This window comes from Lytechinus pictus, chromosome 5 (assembly GCF_037042905.1).
Source record: "Lytechinus pictus isolate F3 Inbred chromosome 5, Lp3.0, whole genome shotgun sequence".
Classification (NCBI taxonomy): domain Eukaryota; kingdom Metazoa; phylum Echinodermata; class Echinoidea; order Temnopleuroida; family Toxopneustidae; genus Lytechinus; species Lytechinus pictus.
Genome location: NC_087249.1, coordinates 54,206,195 through 54,222,008, shown reverse-complemented (window position 1 = coordinate 54,222,008; position 15,814 = coordinate 54,206,195). Strand labels below are relative to the sequence as shown.

Below are 15,814 nucleotides of genomic sequence, written 5' to 3'. Positions count from 1 at the left end.
CCCCACTCTGACTGAACTCATTAATGCTTCGCTGTCAACAGGGACATTTCCAGCAGCTCTTCAATTCAATTTTTTCAATTCAATTCATTTATTTTCTCTTTCAATCTTTTTACATTTACAATGATAGTTCAATATACATATTTACAAAATATAACATTTAAATCATTTTGTTATAATACAATAATACCATGAAATCGAAAGGGAAGGAGACCAACTAAAAAGCAGAGCTTGAAGGGTGAAGGCCCCCTTTTATAAGTAAATTTTATGAATAAAAAATAAGATAAAATAAAGAAATAAACAATATATATATATATATATATATATATATATATATATATATATATATATATATATATATATATATATATAAAATGAATAAAAAATAAACAAATAAAAATAAAAATAAATGAATAATAATAAAAATAAATGATTCAGTATACACTGTATACAGAAAACATAAAACGATTAAACATATATACAAAGAGGAATTAATAAACACATTTACATATTAAGTTCTGAATTACATTACTTTGGGGAAAAAAACGATAATCTAATATGAATTCAGAAGATATTTTTTAAGTTTTCCTTTGAAATTGTGTATTGAATTACATTGTATAATATCCTTTGAAAAAGAATTCCATAATTTCGGACCAGTAAAAACAAATGTCTTCTGTGCAAACGATGTTCTATTCAGAGGTAAATGAAAGGAACTCGCCTGGCGAGTGAAGTGCTTATGAATTGTATCATTTTTTACAAACATATTATTAAAAGGTAACGGTAATTGTTTATTGATAAACTTGAACATTAACTGTCCGAGTTGAAAAGAATATAAATCTTTAACCTTCAAGACTTTATTTCTCAAAAACAGAATATTTGTATGTGCCCTGATTTATGCATGACTAATAATACGAATCACTCTTTTTTGTAAAAAAAAAAAGTCTATTAATTTGAGAATTCGCTGCATTACCCCACGCAACAACTCCGTAATTCAAGTAAGGTAAAATTAACGTTGAATACAATGATAACAAAATATAATGGGGTAAGAAGTAACTTAATTTTCTAATGACACCGATGTTGCGAGCAATGATTTTACAAATATTATCAATATGTGCTTTCCAAGAAAGTTTTTCGTCAATGATCAGTCCCAAAAATTTAGTAGATCGCATTCTTTGAATGACAATATCATTTAAAATTACATCTTTTGGTACACTCGTAATCTTGTTGCTAAATAGCATGTAGCTAGTTTTTTCTAGGTTAAGAGAGAGTTTGTTAGCTGTTATCCAATTAGACACATTTTTTAGTTCGTCATTGAATATTTGCGTCAATTGCTCTGGGTCGGGGTGCGACAGAAATATATTAGAGTCATCAGCGAAAAGTATAAATTGAAGCAATCTAGATGACATATCAATATCATTTATATAAGTAATGAACAAAAGTGGGCCAAGAATGCTGCCCTGTGGAACTCCACAAAGGACAGGTTTACGTTCAGAAATATTACAATCAAGTGAAACGAACTGTGAACGCCCGGTTAGATAATTCTTGAACCACTTTAGTGGTTCCCCTCTTATTCCATAATGAGAAAGTTTATAAAGGAGAATGTTATGATCAACTGTATCGAATGCTTTTGAAAAATATAAAAACAAACCAGCTGTCATCACGCCAGTTTAAAAAAACCATCACTTGACAAAATAATTTACAAAACTACCGGCCAGTGTCAAACATTCGCTATTATGGGAAGCTGATCGAGTCTGCTGTTTCGGCTCAACTCACTAAGCACATTAAATCAAATGGACTATCTGATCCAATGTAGTCAGCGTATCGAGCTGGTTATAGTACAGAAACTGCTCTTCTCCGTCTCCAGAACTACATATGTACTTCACTTGATCATCAAAATTCAGTTGCCCTCATAAGTCTCGACCTATCAGCTGCATTCGATACGGTTGATAAGGGAATCCTCCCAAAGCGCTTAGAGGAGTTATTTTGCATCACAAGTTGTGCACTACACTGGTTCTCATCCTATCTCCAAAGTAGAAAGTTACCATGTCAGAGTAAATGGTGCTCAGTCAAATGTTGAGGACTTGAAATTTTGAATCCCCCAAGGATCAGTGATTGGTCCTAATGTTTTACTTTATCTTCAACCTGTTAAAAATATAATTGAAGAGCATGGGTTTCAGTACCGAATGTATGCTGACGATATACAAGTGTATGAAGAATTCAACATAAATGAGGCAGATGTGACTCTCAGCCGACTATCTGATTGTTTGAAGGATATCCAGAATTGGTTGCATATCAATAAATTTCACCTTAATCGTGAGAAAACGGACTTCATCATTTTTTCGTCACCAATGCATTATCGTACTCTTCAAAACGTCTCTTCGAGCATTGATGAACATACCTTATCTCCATCAGACTCTATTCGTATTCTTGGTTGTGTTCTAGATAAACAGACAATGTCAGATCAAGTTACTAGTGTGTCTAAGTCAGTTAACTACCACCTTCGAAATATTTATAGAATCAGAAAGTTTATTGATAATGACACATGTCATACTGCTGTTAGGTCGCTGGTTACATCTAGATTAGATTATTGTAATTCTCTTTATAATGGTGTCACCTCTCAGAACCTAGATCGTCTACAGAAATTACAGAACAAAGCAGCTAGGGTCATTTACTGTCAACCATCATATACACAGACAACCCCCCTGATAAGAGAATTACACTGTTTGAAAGTAAAAAATTAAATTGAGCATAAGTCTCTGACTATCACATTCAAATGTCACAATGATCAAGATCAAGCTCCACCATACCTGTCAGACCTCCTAACAGTTCGCCAACCAATTACAACACTCGGTCATCATCACATATCCCTCTTCACATCCCCCGAACATTAAAATTAGTAGGTGATAGGTCATTTTATGTGTTTGCCCCCAAATATTGGAATAGATTAAACTTAGACAATGTTCTTCTATTGATGTGTTTAAGAGGATGCTTAATTTGTTAATTAATCTCATTTGTTTTAACATGTTTAATATATTGCAATTAGTGTTTCATTTTGTGTAGTTTTGTTTTAAGTTTTCACCGATTGTATTTGTTTTGTCATTTGTACAGCGCTTTGTAGCTTTTGAAAAAGCGCTTATTAAGAAGTAATTATCATTATTGATGATTATTAATTAAACAGGATTATGTAAATGGGGGAATCAAATGGATATTTGTATGTTTTATTCTTACTGGCTAGAATTACTGCTCTCACGCGATTGTATTTTTGTGATTCATATTTTGTATTATCTCATCTATAATTTTGTGTCACTTACATTGAATGTTCTGTAGTCTCTGTCCTGTGTGGATGATCTTGAGAGTAAATTAAATCATTCCAAATCAAATGAAACAGAATCAAATATTTTACATATTATCCAATGATCTTGAGCATTGATAGGAGTATATCTCTACATCAGTAAATACGGATCTTATAATCAAGTTAACAGAAAATGTACATGTTCATGAATGCAAAAAGAAGTGAAAAATATATAGACCACATCTAGAATATTTTATTTAATTCAATATTGTTTAAATGTTAACAGTATTTTTTTCATGAAATTGAATAGATTACATCAACTAAACTGATGTATTTGGTGAACCAACGACTCGCAATGGATAAACCCCTTTTCGTGTAGTAGTGTTGAGAGAAACCTGTATTATTTTCAAATCGCTTACCATAAACTTGTGTCTAAATATAAAGTCCTGAATTCAAATTCAACTTTCTTTTTTTTGTAATCAGGTTTTATATGGTATGACAGAACTTGCTCTTGGTGCTACGGTGTCGCTGAACACTGACCCGGAAGAACAATGGGCTAAATCGGCAGGTCGTGTGCTCCCATGGATGGAGGTATTGAATTGAATTGTATTTTGAACAACAATAAATAATCATTATATAAGAAACAGTTTAAAAATAACAGATGTGGGTAGTTATTATAATACCCCCCAAATGATATGGTATGTTTTATAAGATGTGGATCCTTATTATTTTGATTAACCATCCTCCCTATCTTCATCTCAAAACCATGACCGGTTATGAAAGCCCATCACCGGTCATGCGCGTTCTACATGTTCTATTGACAAACCAGTCACGTGTGCGCCGCGCAGCCAATCATATCACCAGGATCCACATTGCATTCCCCTCGGATGAAAAAAACAACAACTAGATTTACAAGAATTCATTAAAAGAATGTCGCACGATTTCCACTTTTTTGTGGCAGGGTAATATGATAATTATTTTCAGTAGGATTTATTCGCCACTAATACTTTTTATTCTATCCATTAACATAATAATATTTTTAGACAGTCGTTATAATCAATATAATACAATAGCAGTTACCTGCTTATTATAGCTGGCCCCTGCATTTTTACCCACTTTACTATTTTACGTGCTTCATTTATGTATTTTTCAGCCTTATTCATTATTTATATTTTCGATTGTCACACAAAAATGTACTCATTTATGTCATTGTTATTGTATCATTCTATTTTCATTTGTTGATTTATGAATAAAATGCAGAAACTCCTGCAAAAAAAAAAAAATATATATTGACAAATCTAAAACATGATACTTATCAGTTTCATATTTGGGTTTTGTATGTTTGTCGCTCACTAATTTCATAACAATGCCCCGTAAATCTAGTCGCCATATTTTTGTAAACCTCATTACAATTGATTGAAGGCATTGTGTCTTATACATGACCTTGGCAAACCTATTTCATTTATCACGGTTTTCACCTCTTATTCTTCACTAATATTTGAGGCCAAGATCACGAATCCGTCAACGAATGAGATCGTGGATGTGAACACTCCCGGTGAGCTATGTATTCGAAGTCCTTGTGTGATGTCGGGTTATTATGACGACGATGAGATGACCAAGGAAACCATCGATCATGCAAGATGGCTTCATTCAGGGTAAGTAAGCAAGCACTAATACTTTGTATTAACTCCAAAAAATATTTGCACCGCATTGGATTGTATTCTTATAGTATTCAAGTTGGCTAAATGAGAACATGGAGAAGGAAATCATGGAGGGAAATCTATTCAAATGAAAAGAGAGGATACAGAAATACAGAGAATAATGTTAAGAAAGTTAGATCATAATCATAATGAACATGAAAAGTAGATCACTAAGCTTTATTGACCCTATTGACCAATTGAAAAATAATTGAATATATTGACATGACAATTTGTCATTTTAAGCACATTTTTTAATTGTCAGGGGAATAAATATGTCATCAAGCCAACAGTGCGAACGCAAAGCGCGAGTTTAATTTGTGGCATGTTGACCTGAAAATGGAACATTAACATGTTTGAAAAAAAATCGCTAAATAATGCGATTACGAAGCGCGAGCTGATTAAAAAAAATATATATCTGTAAAAGAGTCTTAACAATGCCTTATAATTTTGAATGATATACTCCTTCAGGGGACATTTTATTACACTTTACCTATCAACCGGGGACGTCCTATAACCAGGGGACATCCCAAGTCCAGAAAAACCATGATATTTGATTCCCCATTTCATAATAGTTAACGCATGGTTGGTAAAAAGTTCCCGTTCTGTCAATAAAACTCTAGTTTAATGTATAGGTAAGGTAAAAAGATACACTGCAAAACTCCGATGTTGATTTAACACAAGCCCGGAATCTAAATATGTCCACACCAGAGAAGTATTGAAACAACACCAGTTTGGAATCAAACCGATGCTGTTTAAAATTAATTGGTGTTGTATATACACATATCTGGTGTTAGACCAAAAGGAAACTGGTGTTGATTAACACTTCTCTGGTGTGGACATATACATTCCGGGCTGGTGTTAAATCACCACCAGAGTTTTTGCAGTGTAGAAAGTGTCCCCGGTTATTAGCCAACTATGCTAAGATTTTGTCCGAAAATGAGCCTGGTATGTGGATTAATACAATTTATGAGTTTGTGAAACCGAAAACACACGTTTTCACTTTAGCGATTAATGGTCAGTGAGTCCCCAATTGTCCAAGTGGGTGACTGTGTGTATGTGTGAGGAAGGGGGGGGGGGGGGATGACGCCTCCGATAGTTAGTTGCTCACCAGACCCTAATATTAAAACCTAATTGATATGTCATGGATTTTCGCTTTCTTGTATGAATAAATTTCTCACTCTTGTTTTTCAAGAGATCTGGCTTCTATGGATGAAGATGGGTATATTGTGATCATTGGTCGTACCAAGGATATGGTGATTCGAGGAGGAGAGAATATATTCCCAGCTCAGATAGAGGCATTGCTGCATGAATACCCAAAGATCGAAGACGTTCAGGTCATTTTTTGTCATTATTTATCTATGGAGCGTTTGATTTAATTTAATTTTTCTTCTACTTAACAATATGATATAATATATATAACAAATATATTTTGACAATAAATAAGACATACATCATTAAACATGAAATCAGTTGCAGAAGATGGATTGCCATTGTAAGCAGAAATGCTTGTTTCATGAAAGAACTTGTTGGACATTTTATCCGACGAGTCCTGTTTCGTCCGACAGTTTCCATGGGAACCATGCTCCTCAGCCAATCAAAATCAAGGAAAGTTGTCAGATCTAACAACTTGTCGGACATTAATGTTGATGAAACGCTCTCCAGAACTTTTCAAATGAAATATTCACGAAATGATGAATATGTTGTGGAGAAGTACTTAAGGACGTTGGGTTAAATAAACAGAAACCCTCAAGCAATTATGATACTAATAATAATAATGAAAAAACAAAGTGGATTCACTATAATTTAGAGGATTTTAGCATAAATTGCAATGTGTAAAAACATAAAAATAAAGATGCATTATTCAACAAGCTGAACAATATTACAAAATAGGTCTGATGACAGGAAATTCACCAAGCTCTCTGCTACTGATCAGATAGTCATCATTTATCATTCCAGTGAGACAACAATAATTGTTTTATATTTGACTTTGTCTTCACTCTTGTAGGTGATTGGTGTTCCCGACCCTAGAATGATTGAAGAACTATGTGCGTGCGTAAAACTGAAAGCCGGAGAAGAATCATCCGAAAATGAAATAAAAAGCTTCTGCAAAGGAAAGGTAAGGAAGAAAAACGAACTATAAAATTATACACTCTTAAAAACGTTGGGCAACATACGGTCCACACAACAATTGGTTAAAACATTATCCAACTCTGGGTAGTTTTCAACCAATACTGTGTAGTTTTCACCAAAAGCACACATTATTGGTTTAAAGCTACTCAGAATTTGATAAAGTTTTAACCAATTGTTGTGTGGACCGTATGTTGCCCAACGTTTTTAAGAGTGTATCGGTTAAAAATCCAACGCAGAAAAGGTTGATTTTGATAATGATACAGGAACATTAAACATGCAAAACTCTGAGAATTTCATCAAAATCAGATGTAAAATAAGAAAGTTATGACATTGTAAATGAAATAATCGTATAGCTTTGCTAAAATCTGAATTATTAGCAATAAAAATTGTGGAGTCCCATGGAATTTACCTTGTAGGGTTCTTGATCCCATCTTGGATGGTCAGCGATCTCGATATATGATGCTTAAAGCAGATTGAACATTTTCAAACTTAGCTGGCCCTACAAAGTTCCACCTGAGCGATAGATTTGAATAACCAATTCCATTGCTCAGGTTGAATGGTGTTGTGGTGGGATTAGCAATCCTTGGCTGGAGCTGTGCATTGGACTTGACTGCTCGCTCGTCCCCAGACACCCTCCTGTCTTTCGTTTTTGTTCCTCCTTAAAACTAAGTGTTTATTGTTTGAATTAAGATGTTTATCAATAAGCATCCTTCCATCACCACCACCTTTCAGTGTTTGTATCTTTATTACTTCATTTTTTCCTTTTAGTATACATAATATATTAAGTTGCATTATATTTTCGTCATTTCAAGTTTGATGTTTTTAAATCTGTACACTCTATATGTATATAAACCTGTAAATTGTACGCAATTCAGCCTTTTGGCTGCAAAGTGCAATAATTTTAATAAAACCTTTTCAATTTCAATTTCAATTCAATTTCAATTAATTACACTTTGTTGTCTACATTTCCAGATTTCCTATTTCATGGTCCCACGCTATGTACAGTTTGTCGACTCCTATCCACTCACACCAAGTGGAAAGGTTCAAAAGTTTAAGCTGAGAGAGGACATCATCAAAGTGATGAGAGAAGAAGGGAAATTGCAGGATTAATGTTTCACACATATATTTGAATATATACTGTTAAAAATTCATTTAAGACAGAAATAACGACGAGTGAGACGTAGCTCTCAGGTTTCCTTTTTTATTGCAAGCTTTCGGCCATCACCGGCCTTCGTCAGGCCTACAAAAAAGAAAATAAGATGGAACGAACATAGTATTTACATATATATAAATTAGGTATAATATTAGGTATAATATTGCATGTGTTTATAGTACTACAGAGTTACGCTTAAGAGTTTTACATATGTGGTTAGAATATGATTAACATTTAAAATTATTTAGTTGTAGTTACCGTAATTTTATTGCTGAACTCTCATCGACCTGAGAGGGCGGTGTGTTGTCCGGTGGGACGGTGACCTGAAGGGGGCATTAATATTTGTATTATCAGTCGTTGTAAGGTCATGATCTATCATCATATCTTGAACATAATTTATCGTATTGAATAATCACCATAATATGCCATCATATTTACAATCATCATTATGTATCATCAGAATATAAACATTATAGTTATCATCAAATATTAGGAATGAACATAATTATCATCTTCATAATTATCATCATGTATATATTATCATCGTTATAATCATTATCATCATAAATCATCAGGTAAAAACATCATAATAAAGAACAGACAACGTAATAAAGTGTGAAGGTAATGAAATGACTATACCCTGTATATTCTAAGTAAATAAAACAATATGTTTGCGAATTCAGATTTAGGTCTCGTCGTTATTTCTGTCTTCCAAGTTTATCTACACTAAATGATGAGTACCTGCACTACTCGTTGTGCTGAGGGCCCCCTTACATTATATATATATATATATATATATATATATATATATACGTATATGTATATATGTATATGTATATATATGTATGTATATATATATATATATATATATATATATATGTTAGCGGGGAGTGGTGCATAAAGGCCCTAATTTCGAGTTACTGAAGGTATTTGTAGAATATTGTTTGTGTTTTTACTATACTCCATGGATGGTCTGATGATAATTGAGTTTGAATTTAAAAATGAATAACTGGAGGTTTTGAGTACTATTCTTACATTTTAGACGACTTTCAATAATTCAAATGTGATTTCGAAGTGAGACGTGATACGTTGTTGCTGACTGATGGAAATCTGCGAACTATTGGTTTAATTTTTAAATTAATTCTAGAAATTGTATTAGCATTTTGTTATTGTGTAATCGATGTTTTATTGAGGTCCTATATTTCTTTTGCGTTGATATCATTTGCTGTAAAGTTCATAATTACCCACGACTTTGCTATCACTTAGGAGCTTTTTCTTTGTCACAAATTCATACATGTGATATGATAAAAAAAATCCTTAGTTGTTTTGAATGCAATGAATGTAAGTATATATGTAAATATAAATAAGATAAATGGATCGGGTTTTGTTTTTAATCGTAAGCAAAGCTTAGAGTCGCAAAATTGAGTGGAATGCTGATGATTACGATAATGCCAATGATGATGATCCCTATGAGTCTATTGATGATAAAAACGACGATTATGATAATGACAATGAGTATCTATAGAATAACTCGTCTGGCCAGTGATATATTTAAAGCATATCATTAGGATAATTAATGTAAATGGCTAACTTTTACTACATGCACTTATCTCTCTTTGGGCATCCCCAAAGTACGATTGTAGTCGCAAATCTTTACAAACCGTTCGGACCATAATTTTTGGTAAATTCTTTTGGCCATTGCTGGTGTTTCAGATTTCCATGATTTTTTTAACTATTAAAATTGATATTTGATTAATGTCAATGTATATATACAGTATATATATATATATATATAGTAAACTCCTGATGGTTTTCTAAATATCATTTATAGTAGAAATCATTTTAAACATGGTGCTTCTGTTACCTGTTTCATTATGTAAGGTGCTTTCAATAAAATCAAATGTCAGATTCGTTTTAAGTCAGTCAATGATGAAGAGGCTATCTGGTCACGTGGCCATCTTCATCTTGAGCGTTATCGACAATATACATGATATAGGCTCACTGTGAAACGGCCGTAGTAGATCGTAGTAGACAGTTGAGCACATATTTAATAAGGAGCTTTCGAAATCAAGATGAAATGCAAATCCAACGGAATATAAATATGATCAGCGCAAGTTAATTCCCCTAAGATCGAATATGCGCAGATTCATTTTGTTTGAATATTTCCGTCATCTATTTGCACCCGTCCAATGTCATAAAATTTATCCAAAAAATATATTTCACTTTAAAAAAAAAAAAATTCTCTTAAAAAAAAATTCACTTTTCAAAATAAATATATTTCACTTTTCAAAAAAATATGTTTCACTTTTAAAAAATATATTTCACTTTTCAAAAAAAATATATTTCACTTAAAAAAAATATATATTTCACTTTTTCAAAAAAATATATTTCAACTTAAAAAAAAATATATAAATTTATTTCACTTTTCAAAAAAATATATTTCACTTTTCAAAAAAAATATATTTCACTTTTCCCAAAAATATATTTCACTTTTCAAAAAAAAAATATTTCACTTTTCCAAAAAATATATTTCACTTTTCAAAAAAATATATTTCACTTTTCCAAAAAAAATATATAAAAAAAAGACATATTTAAACAGATAATTTTTAGACAGATAGAGAGAAAAATAAATAGTTCGAGAGATAGATAGATAAATAGACAGACAGATAGATGGATAGACATATTTAAACAGATAGATATATATTAGGCAGAGAGATAGGTAGATAGATATATCATGTAGGTAGATAGATAGAATTTTACGTACGGTCTAATACGGCAGCCGCATGTGTTATCCAACAAAAGTGAAAGGATTTGTTTTCTCTCAAAATTAAAATGTAACAAGTGAAATGATTCTTCGTCGAAAAAAAATATTTTTATTGAAAAGTGAAATATATTTTTTCAAAAGTGAAACATATTTTTTTGGAAAAGTGAAATATATTTTTTGAAAAGTGAAACATATTTTGTTGAAAAGTGAAATATATTTTTTTGAAAAGTGAAATATATTTTTTTGTAAAGTGAAATATATTTTTTTGAAAAGTGAAATATATATTTTTTGAAAAGTGAAACATTTTTTTGAAAAGTGAAATGTATTTTTTTTTTTAAGTGAAATATATTTTTTTTGTTAAAAAGTGAAATATAGAGAAACATATTTTTTCAAGTGAAATATATATTTAATTGTTTCCCTATGGGCGTGCCATACACGCGCGCGCATGTTCATTCAGATACTCAACTTGTTCTCTATTTAAATCATTATCCAGTTTCAGATCACAATATAAAAAATTTCTGCTCGCGCTTTGTGCTCGCATTATTGATGTAGAAAGATCCCCTATTACTCATCCTTTTCCTGATTTACAAAACATGAATAGAATGTCCCGTTTGTAGGTCTAAATCTCGATTTTTTTTTCTGCCCGCGCTTCGCTTGCATCAATTCTTTAGTTACATAGCTACCCTGTTCACGACTACAAAAAATGATTAAAATGTTCGATTCTTTTTTGTAGAAATGTCAATTTTTTCAGCTTGCGATTCGCGCTAGCATTATTTGATTGTTCAAATATGTAACGTCTTTGTGGCTAAGTGCAAGCAGTCCTTAACAAATACCTTTTCGATCAGTTCAAATCAAACGTATATAAACTATTTTGGCTGCACTTTGCACTCGCATTATTAATGTAAGGAAGACCCCCAATTATATATTTATTTATTTCATTTCATTTCCAGGCAAGAAAACATGACAGCAATAGAAACATTACAAAGAAATTTAAAATTGAGCACCAGCCAATGCCTGGGGATTACCTAAAAGAATTGAAAATTCTGTCGAGAGGTTCTCCACATTGGCTGGTGCCTATACATAGAATAACACAAAATAGCAATAAATTTAAACATGCAATTACAATACTTCTATATAAATTAACCTTCATCGTAATATGAAGAGAGAAACAAAAAACAAGGTTATCGAATTACTTCTATAAGAAAAAATGCAGATTGGGTCAAGTCAGCAATTGTAGTCATTTATCAAATTAGAGACAGAGCTGGTAGGTCAATTGATTGAATTTTGAGAGTCTGAAATGAATTGTTGTACATGACATTTGTCACGATTATGTGCGGGTTTAACAGAAACAAAAAATAGCAAAATAAGTATATAACGAATAATGATGAAAAAAATCAAGATTCATACCCAAAGTATATTCAAGGAAACGACTTCTTAGATATCATATAAAGAAAAGTAATTAAATTTATGTGTAACAGAAAAAAATTGAGCAATAAAAAGAATGGGAAAGTATGGCAAAGCATTAGAAAATCAAATAATCAATCACGAATCAAACACACATTCAAAGAATTGGTCTGTGACATGAACTAAGTTAAGAGCTTTACACGAAATGGGGAATGGTAATAAATCATATGAAGGTGTAATAGATAATTTCAGTAGATTGAAATACACGTACAGCAAATTATTAGAAAACCAAACAATTAATCAAGATACATACAAGAGTGACATATAAAATGTTTTGATACTGCATGAGACTGTACAAATTACAAATGGTACTTATATATGGGTGCTAACAAATTAATATGATTCTACGAGGAGAGGTAATTCAAAGAGGAAATTTCGTAACACATTGAGGAAGGGGAAAACGTTGGTTCCTACACACAAGTCTCTGTCTGCCTCTGAGAGATGCTCCCAAAATCTGGGAAAAACATGGAAACAAGTAAATCTAATACAATTTGATCTTGCAAGTTGATGATTGAAGACGAGTGTGTGAGTTCGTCTATGGCTTGGGATTGGTAACAGAGAAGTAGACATGCCATAATGTCTATGCAGGCACTTTATTACAAAAGACATTGACAGGTAAACGAGTCTATTATAGAGAGGGGGTATGTTTAGGAGGGATAGGCGTTCCGTGTAAGATAAGTAATTGGCAACTTCGTACGGGAAACAAAATCTAGTGAAACGCCTTTGTACACATTCAATGGCTCTGATGAGGTTTTTTTTGATGGGGTAGCCATGTTGGAATACCATACTCAATCACAATCACAGGTCTGCATAATGAACAGAATAGCTTTGTGAGAACTGTAGCATTTCTAGATTTGGGGGGAAATGCCATCAGGGCCAGGGGGCTTATTGACTTTCAATCGTATTTCTTTAAAAAAATATCACACTCGTCTATTACAAAATCATTTAAAGGAGTCATTCCAAAGTGGGACGTACAATAATCATAATCATCGTTCCACGTTTCTAACTGTGGCGTGGAGAAGTTTCCTACAAAATGATTATTGAAAGCCTGCGCAATCATTGAAATAGATTCAACCGAAACATTATTGTATGAGAAGCATGACACATTAGATTTCTTTCTTTGAGCGTTAACAAATGACCAGAATCTTTTAGGATCACGAGCCGAATTCAAAGCCAGAGATTGCAAACAGTCATTATAGGATAGTTTAGTAAGTCTAATAATATCCTTGTTCAGTTTTTGAAACTTCTCCCACAATGTGCTATTGTGTTTGTTAGAAATGGCTTTGCGGTATGCACGTTTCTTTTTTCGGGAGAGATGGACGATATCTGCGGTGATCCATTGCTTGCGTCGCCGACCTTTTGCTTGGGCAGAGGGAACAACATCTTTGACAGCCGCATGCAATAGCATAGCAAAGTTATCCCAAGTGGTATCTATATCATTTCCATCGATAAACAAATCCCAGGGAATCGAGTGTCATGATTTACAAAACAAACAGAGTGTCTCGTTCTTAGGTCTAAATCTCATAATTTCCCGCTCGCGCTTCGCATCAATTGTTTAGTTATATACCTATTGTGTGTAAGTTACAAAAAGTGCTTAAAATTTCCATTCTTTAGCTAAAAATTTCAAAAAATTTCAGCTCGCGCTTCGCGCTCGCATTATTTGATTGTTGAAATATGTAATGTCTTCATGGCTAAACTGCAAGCAGTCTTTAACAGGTACCTTTTCCATCAGTTCATTGTGACATGGTACTAACCACCAGCTTCAAAGAAAGATGTTTTAGATGATTTTAATTTGTTACTACAATATCTGGATTCTCAGTGTCTTGATTTTATCATACTTGGTGATATGAATTGTGATGTATCAAAGAAACCTCATAACTTTCATATTAAAAAATTATTATCGCTTGCCAATGATTACAATATGAAACAATATATTTCGAAAGCTACCAGGGTAACTGACACGTCTTCCTCAACTATAGATTTACTATTTTCTTCTAATGATGACATAGTTCAATTCTGTGATGTTGTAACAGTTTCTTTAAGTGATCATTACATGATTGTTGCACGTTTGGGAAAAACTAAAATGACATTTTCTAAGCACAAATACGTCACCTATCGTGATTTAAAAAAAATGAATTTTTCCTCATTCTGTAAGGAACTGGATAAATGTTCATGGTCTCAGATCCTTTCTGAAGTTGATGTAAACACAGCCTATATGATAATTTTCTAAATATGTATAATGATATCCTAAATAGGAATCTATAGGATTGCACCTGTGAAACGTAAACGAATTCGTAAGGAAAGTGTTCCATGGATCAATGAACAGATTTTAACTATGATGAAGGTTTGTGATCAGTGTAAAGAAAGGGCTCGCTTGGATGTCTGGGCGTGAATACAGACTGTTACGCAATCAAGTCACGGCAAAGCGACGTAAATCCATAAGGGAATATATAACAAAGAACATTCTTGAGAACTCTGGCAATAGTGCTGGAATATGGAAACTGCTGGGTAAAATCCTTCCAAACAAACGCAAAAGTCAAACTTTGATATTAGAGGCAGTATATTGTCTGATTCTAAAGACATCGCAAATTATATGAATGATTATTTTGCAAATATAACCAAAGAACTTAAAGATGGTGCTCAGTTTGCTAAGAAAACGTTTGAACCAACAATCAAACACTCAACTGTGTTTCTTTTAATGAAGTTACACAGAACGATATAATAAAGTTTTTTAATGAGATTCCAAAAAATAAGTCATCAGGATTAGATGGTATACCTACCTGTATTTTAAAAGATTCAGTTTCACATAGTATTGTACCATTGTTACACATAATAAATATTTCTCTTAAGCAGGGAATAGTTCCATTAGACTGGAAAATGGCTAAGCTCACGCCATTATTTAAAGGTGGTAACTTAAAGGATCCTACTAATTATTGGCCGATTTCCGTATTGCCTGTACTATCGAACATAATGGAAAAGGTTGTTTTTAAACAAGTATATAAATATGTTTCTGATATTGATATACTTTCAAAATAATCAGTTTGGATTTCGCCCCAATTATTCAACAAATACAGCCCTCTTTACAATTACAGAAAATATTCGTAAATAATTAGATATTGGGCAAGCTGTTGGATTAGTATGGCTTGACCTTCGGAAAGCATTTGATATGGTTTCCCACGATATTCTGTTCAGAAAACTTGATCTTCTGGGGTTCGATGAGTCAAGCTTACGATGGTTCCAAAACTATTTAACTTTAAGAAAACATGTAACAGTTATCAATAATATATTTACTTCTTATAATACAGTTACCTGTG

The 15,814-nt window shown here is 32.5% G+C and overlaps 1 protein-coding gene across 1 annotated transcript in view; it reads left to right on the top strand.

The window, feature by feature from the left end:
* The window catches only part of LOC129261267 (medium-chain acyl-CoA ligase ACSF2, mitochondrial-like), a 31,332-nt gene extending 22,378 nt beyond the window's left edge, over positions 1 to 8,954 (top strand). Inside the window, exons 9-13 of the mRNA XM_054899324.2 lie at positions 3,773 to 3,880; positions 4,793 to 4,944; positions 6,182 to 6,323; positions 6,995 to 7,105; positions 8,092 to 8,954. Of these exons, the coding sequence (XP_054755299.2) occupies positions 3,773 to 3,880; positions 4,793 to 4,944; positions 6,182 to 6,323; positions 6,995 to 7,105; positions 8,092 to 8,229 (651 nt within the window). The 3' untranslated portion in view covers positions 8,230 to 8,954. The remainder of the gene's footprint in view (positions 1 to 3,772; positions 3,881 to 4,792; positions 4,945 to 6,181; positions 6,324 to 6,994; positions 7,106 to 8,091) is intronic.
* Positions 8,955 to 15,814: the final 6,860 nt, after the last annotated feature.